This window comes from Anopheles merus, unplaced genomic scaffold, assembly GCF_017562075.2.
Source record: "Anopheles merus strain MAF unplaced genomic scaffold, AmerM5.1 LNR4000034, whole genome shotgun sequence".
Lineage (NCBI taxonomy): Eukaryota > Metazoa > Arthropoda > Insecta > Diptera > Culicidae > Anopheles > Anopheles merus.
The window spans coordinates 35,525-56,907 of NW_024427614.1; the positions used below are offsets into that span (position 1 = coordinate 35,525).

Here is a 21,383-nt window from a genome sequence, read left to right on the forward strand (position 1 = left end):
CACTGAGCGAACGTGTTGTTTTGAGAAAAGTTGAACGTTAAATGTTTAAACTGATCGAACAACAGCTCTATTTATGCGCTTGTCAACCCTCATTTTCTCTCATCTTAAGAGCAAGAGGGAATGTGTGGATGAAAAAGTATAAATAGGGACGTTGAGCTCGAAAACGCTCATTCGTGATCGTCAATTTAAAGTGTGAACATCGTGAACGTACAATCCTGTGCTCATCATGACTGGAAGAGGAAAGGGAGGAAAAGGTCTGGGTAAAGGAGGAGCCAAGCGTCACCGAAAAGTGCTGCGAGATAACATCCAGGGCATTACCAAGCCCGCCATCCGCCGTTTGGCTCGGCGTGGAGGAGTGAAACGTATCTCCGGCCTCATCTACGAGGAAACCCGTGGCGTGCTGAAAGTGTTTCTGGAGAATGTGATCCGTGATGCGGTCACTTACACTGAACACGCCAAGCGCAAGACCGTCACTGCTATGGATGTAGTGTATGCTCTGAAGCGTCAGGGCCGTACTCTGTACGGTTTTGGAGGTTAAATTCAACGTGCTCTAACAAACCTCCAAATGGAGTCTAAAATCAAACGGTCCTTTTCAGGACCACAATACATTACTCAAGAGCTGTGTCTTTCGCAACATGCGACAATTCTTATTTGAGAAAAAAAATTCTATGATATATTACTCGCATAACAAGCACTCACACTGCTGTATATGCAGTGCATTTACATGAGATGGCGTTTTGTAAATGTGCTTTTTTAACTTATACGTATGTGTTTGAATCGTACATAAAAGCGACGATTGAAGCGTTTGTTAAAAGAAATAATTTTTTTTATTTATTTATATAGTGATTAATTTTATATTTTCTAATAAAAATATTTTCTTTTTCAGGGCAAAACTATCATCCTCTTGAAGCAATAATCGCCGCGTGGAACATACCGTTTTTTTGCATCAGCTCAAATTTGACTTACACATGCGCATCGTTCATTGATACTTGGGATAACTCATCAAAAGAAGAAAAACGGGTGAAAAAAACAACACTGTTCACATGAGGTTTGTGAATTTATTATACAGCAACAGCTAACAGCGTCAATGCTGCCTTTGAATCCGTAAATCACTCAATGCTAATTTCAAAACTATCAAGCTACGGAGTTAATAGCGCGCTCGTTCACTTGCTCTCGTATTATTTAAGTGATAAGCATATATCTGTGATTATTTCCTCCTCTTTATCTGCACCATTCACCAACCCGTCTGGGGTTCCACAATACAGCATTCTCGGCCCTTTTCTTTTTAACATTATCATAAATGATGTTATTCACGTTATGCCGGATTGCGAAAAATTTTTTTATGCAGGTGATATGAAAATGTTCCTACCGGTATCAGATCAAACCAATTCTTTAATTCTTCAAATCTGTTTAACTCGATTTAACGCGTTGTGTAATTCCAATTGTATGCGTCTCAACGTATCAAAATGTTCTGTTACATCTTACACTAGGAAAAGATTTCCCATTATTTGCGAATATAAAATTGATGATAGATCAAAGCCGCGTAAAAATGTGATTCAGAACCACTATAAAGCAATACTTTCAAAAGCTTTCCGTTTGTTAGGATTCATTTTGCGTGTTAAGAAAGACTTCAAAGATCCATTCAGTAAAAAAGCTGTGTATTGTGCAATTGTCCGTCCTACTCTAGAATTTGCTAGTATTATTTGGACACCGACACAGCTACATTTAAAATATAGGCTAGAATCGGTTCAACGCAAGCTTACTCGTTCATTGTTTTATCGTCTCCCGACGTCTCGTAATTCTGTTTGTCCCTCTTACCGTACAAGGTGCCTGTTATTTGGAATGGAACCTCTGCAACATAGAAGAAAGAAGTGCTTATTTATGTACAAACTTGTTAGCGGATCTTTCGAAGGCCCGTCATTTTTAATAAATAGAACTTTCAGGCCCCAATAAGAATGTTAAGAACCAGGACCAAATTCAATATATAATTAAGATCGACTAATGTGGGAAATAACGATCTTTTATAACAATTAACGGTCTTTTTTACATAGCTAAGTGAGATGCATCCACAGTTTATGTTATGTTGTTTATTTATTTGGTTAATTGACAGTTAAACTAATTATGCCTTTCGATGCGTTTTTGTTAGCACTGTTCTATCGCATTAATTATAGAAACGAGAATGTTATTCATGCTGATGTGAGCTTGAAAACTTTCGGAATAGATAAAAATAATAATACCAAAAAGCTTGTTTTCAACACATAAGGTTTTTTCTTTTCTTCACATTCTATTTCTTTTCTTTATTTTTGATCACAATAACACCGTTTCCATGCACACACAAAACATTGCCTCAACTCAAAACCTTAAAACAGTTTCCATCATCAGACTTTGAAAACATTTAAAATATGTATTGTGTGTTAATTTGAAGATTTTTGAATTGAAATTGCATAAGTAAAACAATATTCATTGCCGAAAATGCCTAAAGTGGCTGCAATTTAACGCAATTGTGGTGTGAAGTTTATAAATGTAAATAAAAAATCTAAATTATATTTTAGTTTACAGTTTAGTTTACGAAGCATTATGCAGGATTGCGCCCTAGAAAAGATAAATCTCACCACTTGAGTTTTCTATAAGAGCAAAAATTTGCAAATTTTCCATATTCTCCAGAGAGCGTTAACAAGTGTCAAGCAAGAGCTACCCGCCAAATACTTTATGCAAGATTTGCTAGCAGGATGGTATAAAGATGTAGAAATTAACTCAACCTCCAACTTCTAGGATGTTAGCTGAATTCCTTATATTTTCTTGGGATACTGACTTCATTTTTTATAATAACGTAGCGATGCTCCGCGAGCGATGTTTCCGTTTCAATTTTTACAATTGGTGATTGTTCCCCAGCTTTCGTTATCATACAAATGTTTCCCAGTTATTATCCAGGACAAACACCCTGGGATATCATGAACACCCGCCCTCTACGTTACGCAAGCGTTACACGTAACGCCTGTTTAGCGCAAACCCAAGCAGCATTTTTTAACGCGTGGTTTTACCATCGGGGATAAGCAAATTGATAGATTATTAATCATGTCTTAATATTGATTATTTGTATGCAATAATGAGAAACGACCAATTTTGAACAAAAATAAAAAGCTTTTTTAAAGATATGAATCATTTATTACTGATGATTATGAAAAGTTGTAACATTTTTATTGTTTTAATATTTTTTGCATCAATGCGAGTTATAACAACTTCAAGAAAAACTTATATAACAATCAATAAACTCTAAGTTATGTTAAGTTATGTTAAGTTAAGTTATATGTTATCACAAAAAACTCATTTTTTATTTGCCAATCTTTTGGTTAAACTAGGAATTTGAAAATTATGGAAGGATTTTTTAAACTCGATAAGCGCCATTTCAAAAGAGCCCTCGCATCCAAAGCAACCATCATTCAAAATCGCCATTAACGTTATCTTAATAGGCTTTAAATTTATTTCTTATATTGAATTTCTTTGGATATACTTGAAATAATTTATATTTTTTGCTTTGGCAACGTAACTCGAATTAAAAGCTTTGAAGGTTTTAAGACCTTTAAACTGCAAGACTTTTTTGCTTAAATTCTAGTGCATTAACGAAAAACCTCATCTTTTTTAACTTGTAATTTAATAATTTAATCTCACTGGTATCGATTTATCCTCAAACAAATAATTTATGTTTTCATCGAAATGTAAAAGATTTTAAAATTTATAAGGTGTACACTGGCCGGTCGCCAAGCTGACACAACCTCTATTAAATGATGCTTGGGAATTTTGAAAGGCAAGTAACGCTTCTCCTTTGTAAAGTAAAGGGCTGAAACTTACTTTTTACATATTTATATTTATATATTTATGTGGTTATTTAAATGAAGGGTGAAGGGAAACATTATTGAGGATGTTTATCTATATGAATGTTCCTAATCTTTGGTCCAACTTTTTTAAAGCCATTTCCAACGTTTCCCAATAAATTTGCCAAGTCAAACTTTTGTGAGAACCTAGCCTTACCTGAACACACAACATTTTTCGACAACCAACACTTTTAACATTTTCCCGTAGTTAACGATAAATCAGGTAAACGTGTCCTTTAGCGTTTCCAGAAAAAAGGACACAGGTATCACTGCTTGCATTTGTAATTGTAAAACCAACCCTCTTGACAAAGCTACCTGGAAAATTTAACACATCGCTTCTGATATGCTGCATTTTGTAGAAATCGAAGTGAGGGGTAACAGAATTGAAAACAGTAAATGATACTTTATGTGCCAAAGGAAGGCACATTATTTCATTTACATTTTGTGCACTCTTTCAAGCACCGTTCTATATTAGATAATGTTCTTACTTCTGGTTGTCCCATATCAGCATAAATCGAATAAAATGTCTTTGGCAAAGTTATTTGTCGCCCTGAAAAGGACGGTTTTGGGTTTGAGATGAAGGAGGCTTTGTTACACAGTTTAAGCCTTCTTTTCGGTCTTCTTGGGCAGCAGCACGGCCTGAATGTTGGGCAGCACACCACCCTGAGCGATGGTTACTCCGGAAAGCAGCTTGTTCAACTCCTCGTCGTTGCGGATGGCCAGCTGCAGATGACGCGGGATGATGCGCGTCTTCTTGTTGTCACGGGCAGCGTTTCCGGCCAACTCAAGCACTTCAGCGGCCAAGTACTCCATGACGGCTGCCAGATACACGGGCGCTCCGGCACCGACGCGCTCGGCATAGTTACCCTTGCGCAGGAGACGATGAATACGGCCAACGGGGAACTGAAGACCGGCACGGTTGGAGCGGGACTTTGCCTTTCCCTTTACCTTTCCTCCCTTTCCACGGCCAGACATGGTTAGATTTGATTGGGGAACGTTTGTAAGGGATCACGAACAACACGATGTTCTCTTTGAGAAGGGTCTTTTTATAATGGAGCAATTTTGACTCGACCGATGCTTATATAGCAGCTTATTCGAGCTGCGCGATACTCGTTTGGAATTTTTCGAGCTGCACGATACGTATCCTCTCTCACGGCCCGTTATAAGCGATCGGAGAGCTTGGAATTTGTCTAGAACGCAATCACCCGTTGAATCGAACACATCGTGTCCCAGTGTTGAGTGAATTTTTCCGTCGAAATGGCACCCAAAACCAGTGGAAAAGCTGCGAAGAAGTCTGGCAAAGCCCAGAAAAATATTTCCAAGTCCGACAAGAAAAAGAAGCGCAAGACCCGCAAGGAAAGCTACGCTATTTACATCTACAAAGTGTTGAAGCAAGTCCACCCGGATACTGGCATCTCTTCGAAGGCCATGAGCATCATGAACAGTTTCGTCAACGATATCTTCGAACGCATTGCTGCTGAGGCGTCCCGCTTGGCGCACTACAACAAACGTTCGACGATCACGTCCCGCGAAATCCAAACCGCTGTTCGTCTGCTGCTGCCTGGTGAGCTTGCCAAGCACGCCGTCTCCGAAGGAACGAAGGCTGTCACAAAGTACACCAGCTCGAAGTAAGCCACTGAAATGATTGGCTTCTTTTCATGAACATCTCTCAAATCGGTCCTTTTCAGGACCACAAACCGCATTCAAACAAAGAATTATCCTTCGTTTCATCTGCACCAGCGAATTAGCGCTGTAATTTCAGGGTGTCCGTCTTCGTCAACGTTATTGTTCAGTTTGTTGCGTTTGCCTGTAATAAATTTTGTTTGCGAACTATGTCTTCCACATCATTGGAAACAATGATGCTGTGATTGACTTTAAAGTTCTGCGTTGTTCATTGTAAATATTAATGTTAAATAGAACCTTAGCACGTTTACAAAAAACATCAAAAAAAAGTCCGCACTGGTTGGAAGCGTTTTGCGAGGTGAAATTGTACATGGAGTTTCGTGTATCATGAATTATGAATAGAAGTCGTTTCGCTCGTGGTATGAGAATCATTTTTTTAATTTAAATTTTTCTCGCGCATACGAGGATAATTTATCGACAAAGCAACCAATTGCAGCTTATGTGTCGTGAGTTAAATGTTGAAATAGATTTGTTCGATTTTAATGTTGAATATAGTCATAGGTAATATAAGTGGTAATATAATATTGGTTAATATTGTCAAAATCCTTAGCTGCCTTATTAAAAGCGAAACTTTGTCAAGAAAAAGTTAAACTACCTCCCATAACGATGGTTGTTTGACACGAATATTCCACCTTATCATCATTATCTCGTAAAAACAAAACGACATACGTGTTAGCTTGCCTTCACATGTACCATTTCATAATAGCAATCGAAAGATAATTCTTGATATGTTCAACAGTATTGGTGGTCCTGAAAAGGACCGTTTTGAGAAGGAAATGCCCCGTTTGGACAGGGACCGCTTCCGGATGCATGGACGATTTAGGCACGCTCTCCGCGGATGCGACGGGCCAGCTGGATGTCCTTGGGCATGATGGTGACGCGCTTGGCGTGGATGGCGCACAGATTCGTGTCTTCGAACAAACCAACCAGGTACGCCTCGCTGGCTTCCTGCAGCGCCATCACGGCTGAGCTCTGGAAGCGGAGATCCGTCTTGAAGTCCTGGGCGATCTCACGCACCAAGCGCTGGAAGGGCAGCTTGCGGATGAGCAGCTCGGTCGACTTCTGGTAGCGACGGATTTCTCGGAGGGCCACCGTTCCCGGACGGTAACGATGCGGCTTCTTCACTCCTCCGGTGGCTGGGGCACTTTTACGAGCAGCCTTGGTGGCCAGCTGCTTGCGAGGAGCCTTACCTCCAGTCGATTTACGAGCGGTTTGCTTGGTACGAGCCATTTCACTTCAGGACCGTAGGTTTCGTTGAGCACTGAGCGATCGTGTTCTTTTGAGAAAAGTTGAACGTTGAATGATGAAACTGCTCCAACAACAGCTCTATTTATGCGCTTGTCAACCCTCATTTTCTCTCATCTTAAGAGCAAGAGGGAATGCGTGAATGAAAAAGTATAAATAGGGACGTTGAGCTCGAAAACGCTCATTCGTGATCGTCAATTTACAGTGTGAACATCGTGAACGTACCATCCTGTGCTCATCATGACTGGAAGAGGAAAGGGAGGAAAAGGTCTGGGTAAAGGAGGAGCCAAGCGTCACCGAAAAGTGCTGCGAGATAACATCCAGGGCATTACCAAGCCCGCCATCCGCCGTTTGGCTCGGCGCGGAGGAGTGAAACGTATCTCCGGCCTCATCTACGAGGAAACCCGTGGCGTCCTGAAAGTGTTTCTGGAGAATGTGATCCGTGATGCGGTCACTTACACTGAACACGCCAAGCGCAAGACCGTCACCGCTATGGATGTGGTGTATGCTCTGAAGCGTCAGGGCCGTACTCTGTACGGTTTCGGAGGTTAAATTCAACGTGCTCTAACAAACCTCCAAATGGAGTCTCAAATCAAACGGTCCTTTTCAGGACCACAATACATTACTCAAGAGCTGTGTCTTTCGCAACATGCGACAATTCTTATTTAAGGGAAAAGAGCTTTGATGGTTTCGAATGGCGTGCGTATAACATATTACTCGCATAACAAGCACACACACTGCTGTATATGCAGTGCATTTATATGAAATTGCGTTTTGTAATTGTGCTTTTTTAACTTATACGTATGCGTTTGAAGCGTACATAAAAGCGACGATTGAAGCGTTACTCAAAAGAAATAATTTTTATTTATTTATTTAAAGATTGATAAATTTTATATTTTCTAATAAAAATATTTTCTTTTTCAGGGCAAAACTATCATCCTCTTGAAGCAATAATCGCCGCGTGGAACATACCGTTTTTTTTGCATCAGCTCAAATTTGACTTACACATGCGCATCGTTCATTGATACTTGGGATAACTCATCAAAAGAAGAAAAACGGGTGAAAAAAACAACACTGTTCACATGAGGTTTGTGAATTTATTATACAGCAACAGCTAACAGCGTCAATGCTGCCTTTGAATCCGTAAATCACTCAATGCTAATTTCAAAACTATCAAGCTACGGAGTTAATAGCGCGCTCGTTCACTTGCTCTCGTATTATTTAAGTGATAAGCATATATCTGTGATTATTTCCTCCTCTTTATCTGCACCATTCACCAACCCGTCTGGGGTTCCACAATGCAGCATTTTCGGCCCTTTTCTTTTTAAAATTTTCATAAATAATGTTATTCACATTATGCCGGATTGCGAACAATTGTTTTATGCAGGTGATATGAAAATGTTCCTACCGGTATCAGATCAAACCAATTCTTGAACTCTTCAAATCTGTTTAATTCGATTTAACGCGTTGTGTAATTCCAATTGTATGCGTCTCATCATATCAATATGTTCTGTTACATCCTACACTAGGAAAAGATTTCCCATTATTTGCGAATATAAAATTGATGATAGATCAAAGCCGCGTAAAAATGTGATTCATGATTTAGGCGCTCATGTAGATAGCAGACTAACGTTATAGAACCACTATGAAGCAATACTTTAAAATGCTTTCCGTTTGTTAGGATTCATTTTGCGTGTTAAGAAAGACTTCAAAGATCCATTCAGTAAAAAAGCTGTGTATTGTGCAATTGTCCGTCCTACTTTAGAATTTGCTAGTATTATTTGGACACCGACACAGCTACATTTAAAAGATAGGCTAGAATCGGTTCAACGCAAGCTTACTCGTTCATTGTTTTATCGTCTCCCAACGTCTCGTAATTCTGTTGGTCCCTCTTACCGTACAAGTTGCCTGTTATTTGGAATGGAACCTCTGCAACATAGAAGAAAGAAGTGCTTATTTATATACAAACTTGTTAGCGGATCTTTCGAAGGCCCGTCATTTTTAATAAATAGAACTTTCAGGCCCCAATAAGAATGTTAATCACCAGGACCAAATTCAATATAGAATTAAGATCGACTTATGTTGGATATAACGATCTTTTATAAAAATTAACTGACTTTTTTACATAGCTAAGTGAGACGCATCCACAGTTTATGTTATGTTGTTTATTTATTTGGTTAATTGACAGTTTAACTAATCATGCCTTTCGATGCGTTTTTGTTAGCACTGTTCTATAGCATTCATTATTGAAACGAGAATGTTATGCATGCTTATGTTAGCTTGAAAACTTTCGGAATAGATAAAAATAATTATAACAAAAAGCTTCTTTCCAACAAATTCGTTTTTTCGTTTCTAAATATTCTATTTCTTTTCTTTATTTTTGATCACAATAACACCATTTCCGCGCACACACACAAAACAATGCTTCAACTCAAAACCTTAAAACAGTTTCCATCACCAGACCAAGAAAAAACTTAAAATATGTATTGTGTGTTAATTTGAAGATTTTTGAAGGAATCTTAAGCCTGTTCGGAATATGTATCAAATCGTTTGCAATTTGAAAAATGAGCTCGAAACTGTCCAGGAAACGAATCAAAATTTCCATGCAGATTAATGATATTTAATAATGCTTCGAGTAAAATAATGAGAATCTTGATTTTTTGCAAATGTACAAGGTTTGCGATTGGTTTGTGATTAATACAATAGTTTTGCCAATGAAAATTGCATAAGTAAAACAAAATTTATTTGCCGAAAATGCCTAAAGTGGCTGCAATTCAACGCAATTATGGTGTGAAGTTTATGAATGTAAATAAAAATTCTAAATTATATGTTAGTTTACGAAGCATTATGCAGGATTGCGCCCTAGAAAAGATAAATCTCACCACTTGAGTTTTCTATAAGAGCAAAAATTTGCAAATTTTCCATATTCTCCAGAGAGTGTCAACAAGTGTCAAGCAAGAGCTTCCCGCCAAATACTTTATGCAAGATTTGCTAGCAGGTTGATATGAAGATGTAAAATTAAAATGAACTCAACCTCCAAAATCTAGGATGTTAACTGAATGCCATATATTTTCTTGGGATCATTTGCGATACTGGCTAAGCGATGCTCCGCGAGCGATATTTCCGTTTTAATTTTAACAATTGGTGATTGTTCTCCAGCTTTCGTTATCATACAAATGTTTCCCAGTTATTATCCAGGACAAACACCCTGCGATCTCATGAACATCCGCCCTCTACGTTACGCTAGCGTTACACGTAACGCCTGTTTAGCGCAAACCCAAGCAGCATTTTTTTAACGCCTGGTTTTACCATCGGGGATAAGCAAACTGATAGATTATTAATCATGTCTTAATATTGATTATTTGTATGCAATAATGAGAAAAGACCTATTTTGAACAAATATAAAAAGATTTTTTAAAGATATGACTCATTGATAATTTATGATAATGAAAAGTTATAACACTATTATTATCTTAATATTTTTTGCATCAATGCGAGTTATAACAACTTCAAGAAATACTTTTATAAAAATCAATAAATTTACATATGTCATCACAAAAAACTCATTTTTTATTTGCCAATCTTTTGGTAAAACTAGAATTTTGAAAATTATGAAAGGATCTATTAAACTCGATAAGCGCCATTTCAAAAGAGCCCTCGCATCCAAAGCAACCATCATTCAAAATCGCCATTAACGTTATCTTAATAGGCTTTAAATTTATTTCTTATATTGAATTTCTTTGGATATACTTGAAATAATTTATATTTTTTGCTTTGGCAACGTAACTCGAATTAAAAGCTTAGAGGGTTTTAAGACCTTTAAACTGTAAGACTTTTTTGCTTAAATTATAGTGCATTAATGAAAAACCTGATCTTTTTTAACTTGTAATTAAATAATTTAATCTCACTGATATCGATCTATCCCAAAGCAAATTATTGTTATTTTATTCGAAATGTAAAATATTTCTTATTTAACTTATGCACAGCGATCGGTCGCGTGGATGACCTACCCTCTATGAAATGCAGCTTGGGAATTTTAAAAGACAAGTAACGTTTCTCCTTTGTAACGTCAAGGGCTGAGCCTTACTTTTACCAATTATTAAGATGGCGTTACGACTGGTTGTAGGGATTTTGATCCCCACTAGATGGCGTTATTGAATGTGGAGTTGCACATGCGTTAGGGACATTTCAATTTATTGTATTTTATTGGCATTCCTACATTGCAAATGAAAATATTGTTTAAAAATATACTATAAATTCCAGAAATATTCACATGGTTATTTAAATGAAGGGTGAAGGGAAACATTATTGAGGATGTTTATCTATATGAATGTTCCTAATCTTTGGTCCAACTTTTTTAAAGCCATTTCCAACGTTTCCCAATAAATTTGCCAAGTCAAACTTTTGAGAGAACTTTGTCTTACCTGAACACACAACATTTTTCGACCAACACTTTTAAATTTTCCCGTGGTTAACGATAAATCAGGTATAAGTGTCCTTTAGCGTTTCCAGAAAAAAGGTCAACACACAGGTATCACTCATTGTTTCATTGTTTTATCGTCTCCCAACGTCTCGTAATTCTGTTGGTCCCTCTTACCGTACAAGTTGCCTGTTATTTGGAATAGAACCTCTGCAACATAGAAGCAAGAAGTGCTTGTTTACATACAAACTTGTTAGCGGATCTTTCGAAGGCCCGTATTTTTGATAAATAGAACTTTCAGGCCCCAATAAGAATGTTAAGAACCAGGACCAAATTCAATATAGAATTAAGATCGACTTATGTTGGATATAACGATCTTTTATAAAAATTAACTGACTTTTTTACATAGCTAAGTGAGACGCATCCACAGTTTATGTTATGTTGTTTATTTATTTGGTTAATTGACAGTTTAACTAATCATGCCTTTCGATGCGTTTTTGTTAGCACTGTTCTATAGCATTCATTATTGAAACGAGAATGTTATGCATGCTTATGTTAGCTTGAAAACTTTCGGAATAGATAAAAATAATTATAACAAAAAGCTTCTTTCCAACAAATTCGATTTTTCGTTTCTAAATATTCTATTTCTTTTCTTTATTTTTGATCACAATAACACCATTTCCGCGCACACACAAAACATTGCCTCAACTCAAAACCTTAAAACAGTTTCCATCATCAGACTTTGAAAAACTTAAAATATGTATTGTGTGTTAATTTGAAGATTTTTGAAGGAATCTTAAGCCTGTTCGGAATATGTATCAAATCGTTTGCAATTTGAAAAATGAGCTCGAAACTGTCCAGGAAACGAATCAAAATTTCCATGCAGATTAATGATATTTAATAATGCTTCGAGTAAAATAATGAGAATCTTGATTTTTTTCGCAAATGTACAAGGTTTGCGATTGGTTTGTGATTAAAACAATAGTTTTGCCAATTGAAATTTCATAAGTAAAACAATATGCATTGCCGAAAATGCCTACAGTGGCTGCTATTCAACGCAATTATGGTGTGAAGTTTATGAATGTTAAAAAAATTTTTTGAATTATATTTTAGTTTACGAAGCATTATGAAGGATTGCGCCCTAGAAAAGATAAATCTCGCCACTCGAGTATTCTATAAGAGCAAAAATTTGCAAATTTTCCATATTCTCCAGAGAGCGTTAACAAGTGTCAAGCAAGAGCTTCCCGCCAAATACTTTATGCAAGATTTGCTAGCAGGTTGATATGAAGATGTAAAATTAAAATGAACTCAACCTCCAAAATCTAGGATGTTAACTGAATGCCATATATTTTCTTGGGATCATTTGCGATACTGGCTAAGCGATGCTCCGCGAGCGATATTTCCGTTTTAATTATAACAATTGGTGATTGTTCTCCAGCTTTCGTTATCATACAAATGTTTCCCAGTTATTATCCAGGACAAACACCCTGCGATCTCATGAACATCCGCCCTCTACGTTACGCTAGCGTTACACGTAACGCCTGTTTAGCGCAAACCCAAGCAGCATTTTTTTAACGCCTGGTTTTACCATCGGGGATAAGCAAACTGATAGATTATTAATCATGTCTTAATATTGATTATTTGTATGCAATAATGAGAAAAGACCTATTTTGAACAAATATAAAAAGATTTTTTAAAGATATGACTCATTGATAATTTATGATAATGAAAAGTTATAACACTATTATTATCTTAATATTTTTTGCATCAATGCGAGTTATAACAACTTCAAGAAATACTTTTATAACAATCAATAAACTTCGAAATGTTATTACAAAAAACTAATTTTTTATTTGCAAATCTTTTGGTAAAACTAGAATATTGAAAATTATGAACGGATTTTTTAAGCTCGATAAGCGCCATTTCAAAAGAGCCCTCGCATCCAAAGCAACCATCATTCAAAATCGCCATAAACGTTCTTAATAGGCTTTAAATTAATTGCATATATTTAATTTCTTTGGATATACTTAAAATAAATTATATTTTTTACTTTGGCAACGTTACTCCAATTATAAGCTTAGAGGGTTTTAAGACCTTTAAACTGTAAGACTTTTTTGCTTGAATTATAGTGCATGAATGAAAACACTTATATTTTTTTAACTTGTAATTAAACTATTTAATCTCACTGATATCGATCTATCCCAAAGCAAATTATTGTTATTTTATTCGAAATGTAAAATATTTCTTATTTAACTTATGCACAGCGATCGGTCGCGTGGATGACCAACCCTCTATGAAATGCAGCTTGGGAATTTTAAAAGGCAAGTAATGTTTCTCCTTTGTAAGGTAAAGGGCTGAGCCTTACTTTTACCAATTATTAAGATGGCGTTACGACTGGTTGCAGGGACTTTGATCACAACTAGATGGCGTTATTGAATGTGGAGTTTCATATGCGTTAGGGGCATGTCATTACATTGTATTTTATTGGCATTCCTACATTGCAAATGAAAATATTGTTTAAAAAATATTATAAAATGCTACATATATTTATATGCTTATTTAAATGAAGGGTGAAGGGAAACATTATTGAGGATGTTTATTTATATGAATGTTCCTAATCTTTGGTACAACTTTTTTAAAGCCATTTCCAACGTTTCCCAATAAATTTGCCAAGTCAAACTTTTGAGAGAACCTTGCCTTACCTGAACACACAACATTTTTCGACCAACACTTTTAAATTTTCCCGTGGTTAACGATAAATCAGGTATAAGTGTCCTTTAGCGTTTCCAGAAAAAAGGTCAACACACAGGTATCACTCATTGTTTCATTGTTTTATCGTCTCCCAACGTCTCGTAATTCTGTTGGTCCCTCTTACCGTACAAGTTGCCTGTTATTTGGAATAGAACCTCTGCAACATAGAAGCAAGAAGTGCTTGTTTACATACAAACTTGTTAGCGGATCTTTCGAAGGCCCGTATTTTTGATAAATAGAACTTTCAGGCCCCAATAAGAATGTTAAGAACCAGGACCAAATTCAATATAGAATTAAGATCGACTTATGTTGGATATAACGATCTTTTAAAAAAATTTACTGACTTTTTTACATAGCTAAGTGAGACGCATCCACAGTTTATGTTATGTTGTTTATTTATTTGGTTAATTGACAGTTTAACTAATCATGCCTTTCGATGCGTTTTTGTTAGCACTGTTCTATAGCATTCATTATTGAGACGAGAATGTTATGCATGCTTATGTTAGCTTGAAAACTTTCGGAATAGATAAAAATAATTATAACAAAAAGCTTCTTTCCAACAAATTCGTTTTTTCGTTTCTAAATATTCTATTTCTTTTCTTTATTTTTGATCACAATAACACCATTTCCGCGCACACACAAAACATTGCCTCAACTCAAAACCTTAAAACAGTTTCCATCATCAGACTTTGAAAAACTTAAAATATGTATTGTGTGTTAATTTGAAGATTTTTGAAGGAATCTTAAGCCTGTTCGGAATATGTATCAAATCGTTTGCAATTTGAAAAATGAGCTCGAAACTGTCCAGGAAACGAATCAAAATTTCCATGCAGATTAATGATATTTAATAATGCTTCGAGTAAAATAATGAGAATCTTGATTTTTTGCAAATGTACAAGGTTTGCGATTGGTTTGTGATTAATACAATAGTTTTGCCAATGGAAATTGCATAAGTAAAACAAAATTTATTTGCCGAAAATGCCTAAAGTGGCTGCAATTCAACGCAATTATGGTGTGAAGTTTATGAATGTATAAAAAAAAATTAATTATATTTTAGTTTACGAAGCATTATGAAGGATTGCGCCCTAGAAAAGATAAATCTCGCCACTCGAGTTTTCTATAAGAGCAAAAATTTGCAAATTTTCCATATTCTCCAGAGAGCGTTAACAAGTGTCAAGCAAGAGCTTCCCGCCAAATACTTTATGCAAGATTTGCTAGCAGGTTGATATGAAGATGTAAAATTAAAATGAACTCAACCTTTAAAATCTAGGATGTTAACTGAATGCCATATATTTTCTTGGGATACTGACTTCATTTTTTATAATCACGTAGCGATGCTCCGCGAGCGATATTTCCGTTTTAATTTTAACAATTGGTGATTGTTCTCCAGCTTTCGTTATCATACAAATGTTTCCCAGTTATTATCCAGGACAAACACCCTGCGATCTCATGAACATCCGCCCTCTACGTTACGCTAGCGTTACACGTAACGCCTGTTTAGCGCAAACCCAAGCAGCATTTTTTTAACGCCTGGTTTTACCATCGGGGATAAGCAAACTGATAGATTATTAATCATGTCTTAATATTGATTATTTGTATGCAATAATGAGAAAAGACCTATTTTGAACAAATATAAAAAGATTTTTTAAAGATATGACTCATTGATAATTTATGATAATGAAAAGTTATAACACTATTATTATCTTAATATTTTTTGCATCAATGCGAGTTATAACAACTTCAAGAAATACTTTTATAACAATCAATAAACTTCGAAATGTTATTACAAAAAACTAATTTTTATTTGCAAATCTTTTGGTAAAACTAGAATATTGAAAATTATGAACGGATTTTTTAAGCTCGATAAGCGCCATTTCAAAAGAGCCCTCGCATCCAAAGCAACCATCATTCAAAATCGCCATAAACGTTCTTAATAGGCTTTAAATTAATTGCATATATTTAATTTCTTTGGATATACTTTAAATAATTTACATTTTTTACTTTGGCAACGTTACTCCAATTATAAGCTTAGAGGGTTTTAAGACCTTTAAACTGTAAGACTTTATTGCTTGAATTGTAGTTCATGAATGAAAACACTTATATTTTTTTAACTTGTAATTAAACTATTTAATCTCACTGATATCGATCTATCCCAAAGCAAATTATTGTTATTTTATTCGAAATGTAAAATATTTCTTATTTAACTTATGCACAGCGATCGGTCGCGTGGATGACCAACCCTCTATGAAATGCAGCTTGGGAATTTTAAAAGGCAAGTAACGTTTCTCCTTTGTAACGTAAAGGGCTGAGCCTTACTTTTACCAATTATTAAGATGGCGTTACGACTGGTTGTAGGGATTTTGATCCCCACTAGATGGCGTTATTGAATGTGGAGTTGCACATGCGTTAGGGACATTTCAATTTATTGTATTTTATTGGCATTCCTACATTGCAAATGAAAATATTGTTTAAAAATATACTATAAATTCCAGAAATATTCACATGGTTATTTAAATGAAGGGTGAAGGGAAACATTATTGAGGATGTTTATCTATATGAATGTTCCTAATCTTTGGTCCAACTTTTTAAAGCCATTTCCAACGTTTCCCAATAAATTTGCCAAGTCAAACTTTTGAGAGAACTTTGCCTTACCTGAACACACAACATTTTTCGACCAACACTTTTAAATTTTCCCGTGGTTAACGATAAATCAGGTATAAGTGTCCTTTAGCGTTTCCAGAAAAAAGGTCAACACACAGGTATCACTCATTGTTTCATTGTTTTATCGTCTCCCAACGTCTCGTAATTCTGTTGGTCCCTCTTACCGTACAAGTTGCCTGTTATTTGGAATAGAACCTCTGCAACATAGAAGCAAGAAGTGCTTGTTTACATACAAACTTGTTAGCGGATCTTTCGAAGGCCCGTATTTTTGATAAATAGAACTTTCAGGCCCCAATAAGAATGTTAAGAACCAGGACCAAATTCAATATAGAATGAAGATCGACTTATGTTGGATATAACGATCTTTTAAAAAAATTTACTGACTTTTTTACATAGCTAAGTGAGACGCATCCACAGTTTATGTTATGTTGTTTATTTATTTGGTTAATTGACAGTTTAACTAATCATGCCTTTCGATGCGTTTTTGTTAGCACTGTTCTATAGCATTCATTATTGAAACGAGAATGTTATGCATGCTTATGTTAGCTTGAAAACTTTCGGAATAGATAAAAATAATTATAACAAAAAGCTTCTTTCCAACAAATTCGATTTTTCGTTTCTAAATATTCTATTTCTTTTCTTTATTTTTGATCACAATAACACCATTTCCGCGCACACACAAAACATTGCCTCAACTCAAAACCTTAAAACAGTTTCCATCATCAGACTTTGAAAAACTTAAAATATGTATTGTGTGTTAATTTGAAGATTTTTGAAGGAATCTTAAGCCTGTTCGGAATATGTATCAAATCGTTTGCAATTTGAAAAATGAGCTCGAAACTGTCCAGGAAACGAATCAAAATTTCCATGCAGATTAATGATATTTAATAATGCTTCGAGTAAAATAATGAGAATCTTGATTTTTTGCAAATGTACAAGGTTTGCGATTGGTTTGTGATTAATACAATAGTTTTGCCAATGGAAATTGCATAAGTAAAACAAAATTTATTTGCCGAAAATGCCTAAAGTGGCTGCAATTCAACGCAATTATGGTGTGAAGTTTATGAATGTATAAAAAAAAATTAATTATATTTTAGTTTACGAAGCATTATGAAGGATTGCGCCCTAGAAAAGATAAATCTCGCCACTCGAGTTTTCTATAAGAGCAAAAATTTGCAAATTTTCCATATTCTCCAGAGAGCGTTAACAAGTGTCAAGCAAGAGCTTCCCGCCAAATACTTTATGCAAGATTTGCTAGCAGGTTGATATGAAGATGTAAAATTAAAATGAACTCAACCTTTAAAATCTAGGATGTTAACTGAATGCCATATATTTCTTGGGATACTGACTTCATTTTTTATAATCACGTAGCGATGCTCCGCGAGCGATATTTCCGTTTTAATTTTAACAATTGGTGATTGTTCTCCAGCTTTCGTTATCATACAAATGTTTCCCAGTTATTATCCAGGACAAACACCCTGCGATCTCATGAACATCCGCCCTCTACGTTACGCTAGCGTTACACGTAACGCCTGTTTAGCGCAAACCCAAGCAGCATTTTTTTAACGCCTGGTTTTACCATCGGGGATAAGCAAACTGATAGATTATTAATCATGTCTTAATATTGATTATTTGTATGCAATAATGAGAAAAGACCTATTTTGAACAAATATAAAAAGATTTTTTAAAGATATGACTCATTGATAATTTATGATAATGAAAAGTTATAACACTATTATTATCTTAATATTTTTTGCATCAATGCGAGTTATAACAGTTAAGAACACATGCGTTGGAATTGTAATAAAAAATAATTTTATTTATCCAATTTGTCGCGCACATATTCTGAGCTCAAGATGTTGATTAGAACTGCCTAAACTTTCCTGATTTCATGTTATATATGTTCGGTTCCCTACTTTTCATTGTTTATGCTATGGTTATTATGTTTATGCTACGGTTATTTATTAGATATTTGATTTGGCCAGATGTTGATACGATGTTGGTGCTGGTTCTGGTTCCGATGATTACTTTGTTGTTCATAGCATATTTCGCTATGAATGGTGTTGCATTGTTTCGGTGCTGGTGTTTTGCTTTCGGTGCTGTGATGTCGTGTTAACTCCTCTCCTCTTAAATGACTTTGTCCTCGAAGTTTCTAGATGCTCTCGTTTACTTTATGTTGTTTCCCTTGATGCAGATGGTAATATGAACCTCAGGCTTTGATATCTGTAAATATTTATCAATACGGCTATTACGATAAACACAATGAATACAATTGAACCACTTATTGATCCAAACAAATTAACTTTCCATGACAAAGATTTGTTCTCTAGTTTGATTTTTTTCAATATTTCTCTATGCTCAATAGTTAGATTGTTTAGATATTTTGATGGTGGTATGTCGATGACGTCGGTTTCGGTTGCTATTAACCCCAGTGTTGGTTGAAATGCTTTGTTTGGTATTGTTATTTCCAGGTTTGGAAATTCTTCTCCGTTGATGTAGATGTTGCATTTTTCAAAATGTATTATATATGAGCCTGTGAGAAATTGTGTGTCATTGTTGCAACTCGATGAAATTCTGACTGTGGCATTGTTAATGAGTATAACGGCATCATGAATACGTTTAATTATTCCATCGGAATATACTTTTTCATAAGTACAATCGGAATGATGTCCATGTACTAGTTTTTGAATACACTTACTTGATGGTTCTAGGTGTATGCTGTCACAAAGATAATTACCATTATCTATTTGTTCGCAGGGCTGTGACGATTCAAATACATGAGTGTTGTTCTTCAGTATATAGTTGTGATGCAAGAGAATTCTTTTGTCAGTTTTTATAATTGAATCAATATAATTGTATTCAAAAGTATGTTTGGATTCAAATGGGTATTTCAACATATATATGATATGTGTTTTGTTCATTGTTACCTGAGCTGTGGATCTTATCAACATTTCTTCGGTTGATGATACATGTATGTTGTGCTCAGCTAAAAACTTAACCATTTGGTTCAGGTCGTCAAGAGATAATAGTTTGCTGCTGGGTATTCCATGTTTTGCTAGTAAAATAGCATCTTCCAGTGTTTCTAAATAGTTTTGCAGAGTATCGAGATTTGAGATGATAATTAGTTGGATAATTTCATTCGATCTTTGATGAAATCTTTCTTCTTCCAGTTGGAGTACGCTGTTTGCAATTCTGGTTATATCATACAAGCGTTTATCAATTTCGTCGTTAATCAGTACTTGTTGATTATTTTGTTCAATCAAGGAGTTAATAGTGGAGTTTATAACACGTAAATCTTCAGCATCAGGTGTTCCTGCGATCCACTTCCATATGGTGCCAATAGTATCCCATCGTCGTTCTCTGTTCGTATGTGGCCTAATCTTGTTAAATGTTTCATGCAATTTATTAACCTTTAATTTTATAATATTGTAAAGAGGATTATCGTTCACATGGTATTTTAATTCTGCCTCATTGTTAATGAGAACTTGTTCTAAAAGATCTATCTTGATTGGGTGTATGATTCTTATGTTTCCTGTCTTGACTCGTGCTTGACCTAATGGAATTACTGCTAAGGGGTTGTTAGTTATATCATGTATTCCTATGTTAGCATAAACAATTGTAAATGACACGCAAATGGCGAGTCTGAAAAGAGAAAAAAAATGTTAAAATTTTTTGTTAGTTGGTTTTCCTAAGGTTAACTTTGTGTACCTTTCTGTTATTAGAACCGATTATATAAGTTGAATGATTTTCTTTAATTTTTATGGGATAGTATCTACTCTCTCTTTTGTTATTCGTTTTATTTTTTTCATATGCAATGCTTCCTGGTTCATAAATCTGATATTCCTGATCGACTATTTTCTCTTCTTTTTCTTTGAAAAGTTGAGCGATTTTCCTATCTTTTTCTTCACGTATTTTTGATCTTTCTGCAAATGAATGGTCATTTGAAAATTCTCCAATATAAATGTTTCTCGGTGTATCTTTAATGAAACTATGTATAGAGTTGTTGTATTTGTAAGTGGCTTGTTGTACAAGGCAAGTGATACTCATATCTGGATTAAGAGATTTAATGCATCTGGCTATTTCTCGTATAGTTGAATGACATCTTTCTACTTGACCATTTGTTTCTGACCTATTAACCGGAGTTTTAAATATTTTCACGCCTAAATTCAATATTGATTGTTCTACAACATTTGATACAAAAGAAGACTCATTATCAATTACTATTTCTGCTGGAAGATTCCAGTCATATAAAGCTGTAACAAGACATCTTTAATATCGGCTATTGATTTTGATTTTATAGGTCTGATTTTTAAATATTTAGAAAATTTGTCCAAGGATGTAATAAAAAGATTATTTGCATTATAGGCAAAAATATCTATGTGAACTATTTCTCCTGGGTAGGTAGGTATTGGGTTTTAATTGGAATGAACTTCTGTGGTTTTCTATCATATTTTTCTAGTTTGCAAATTTCACAATTTTGAATGAAGTTTTGAATGGATTTACGCATTCTAGGGAAATAATATTTCTTTATGAATTGTATAGAATTTTCTTTAACATTTCTATGTGCAAAGTTATGTATTTCTTTAATTTTTTCTAATTGTTGTTCCTCTGTTTGCAAATCTTCTACTATCAATTGAGAATAACGAATTTTTATTACTTTGAATTATACATTGATTTGAAAATTTCTTGAATATTTCCCATTACGGATTGATCGCAATATATACCATTACGTACTTTAGGATTGAGGAATT

General features: G+C 35.0%; 5 protein-coding genes across 5 annotated transcripts; 3 read left to right on the top strand and 2 right to left on the bottom strand.

Annotated features, from left to right (window-relative positions):
- The first annotated feature begins 144 nt into the window (after nt 1–144).
- LOC121601148 (histone H4) lies at nt 145–565 on the top strand. The gene has a single exon (XM_041929943.1). It carries the CDS (start codon nt 227–229, stop codon nt 536–538), a length of 312 nt encoding a protein of 103 aa, XP_041785877.1. The 5' UTR covers nt 145–226; the 3' UTR covers nt 539–565.
- Nucleotides 566–4,331: 3,766 nt separating this feature from the next.
- On the bottom strand, nt 4,332–4,934 carry LOC121601157 (histone H2A). Its single transcript, XM_041929952.1, has one exon. It carries the CDS (start codon nt 4,845–4,847, stop codon nt 4,473–4,475), a length of 375 nt encoding a protein of 124 aa, XP_041785886.1. The 5' UTR covers nt 4,848–4,934; the 3' UTR covers nt 4,332–4,472.
- A 105-nt stretch (nt 4,935–5,039) lies between these two features.
- On the top strand, nt 5,040–5,773 carry LOC121601155 (histone H2B). The gene has a single exon (XM_041929951.1). It carries the CDS (start codon nt 5,130–5,132, stop codon nt 5,502–5,504), a length of 375 nt encoding a protein of 124 aa, XP_041785885.1. The 5' UTR covers nt 5,040–5,129; the 3' UTR covers nt 5,505–5,773.
- Nucleotides 5,774–6,294: 521 nt separating this feature from the next.
- LOC121601152 (histone H3) lies at nt 6,295–6,836 on the bottom strand. The gene has a single exon (XM_041929948.1). It carries the CDS (start codon nt 6,783–6,785, stop codon nt 6,375–6,377), a length of 411 nt encoding a protein of 136 aa, XP_041785882.1. The 5' UTR covers nt 6,786–6,836; the 3' UTR covers nt 6,295–6,374.
- A 174-nt stretch (nt 6,837–7,010) lies between these two features.
- LOC121601158 (histone H4) lies at nt 7,011–7,418 on the top strand. The gene has a single exon (XM_041929953.1). It carries the CDS (start codon nt 7,041–7,043, stop codon nt 7,350–7,352), a length of 312 nt encoding a protein of 103 aa, XP_041785887.1. The 5' UTR covers nt 7,011–7,040; the 3' UTR covers nt 7,353–7,418.
- The last annotated feature ends 13,965 nt before the right edge of the window (nt 7,419–21,383 follow it).

Excerpts from the sequence above, each read along its gene's own strand:
- LOC121601148 (XM_041929943.1), top strand. The coding sequence starts at position 227 with ATGACTGGAAGAGGAAAGGGAGGAAAAGGTCTGGGTAAAGGAGGAGCC.
- LOC121601157 (XM_041929952.1), bottom strand. The coding sequence starts at position 4,847 with ATGTCTGGCCGTGGAAAGGGAGGAAAGGTAAAGGGAAAGGCAAAGTCC.
- LOC121601155 (XM_041929951.1), top strand. The coding sequence starts at position 5,130 with ATGGCACCCAAAACCAGTGGAAAAGCTGCGAAGAAGTCTGGCAAAGCC.
- LOC121601152 (XM_041929948.1), bottom strand. The coding sequence starts at position 6,785 with ATGGCTCGTACCAAGCAAACCGCTCGTAAATCGACTGGAGGTAAGGCT.
- LOC121601158 (XM_041929953.1), top strand. The coding sequence starts at position 7,041 with ATGACTGGAAGAGGAAAGGGAGGAAAAGGTCTGGGTAAAGGAGGAGCC.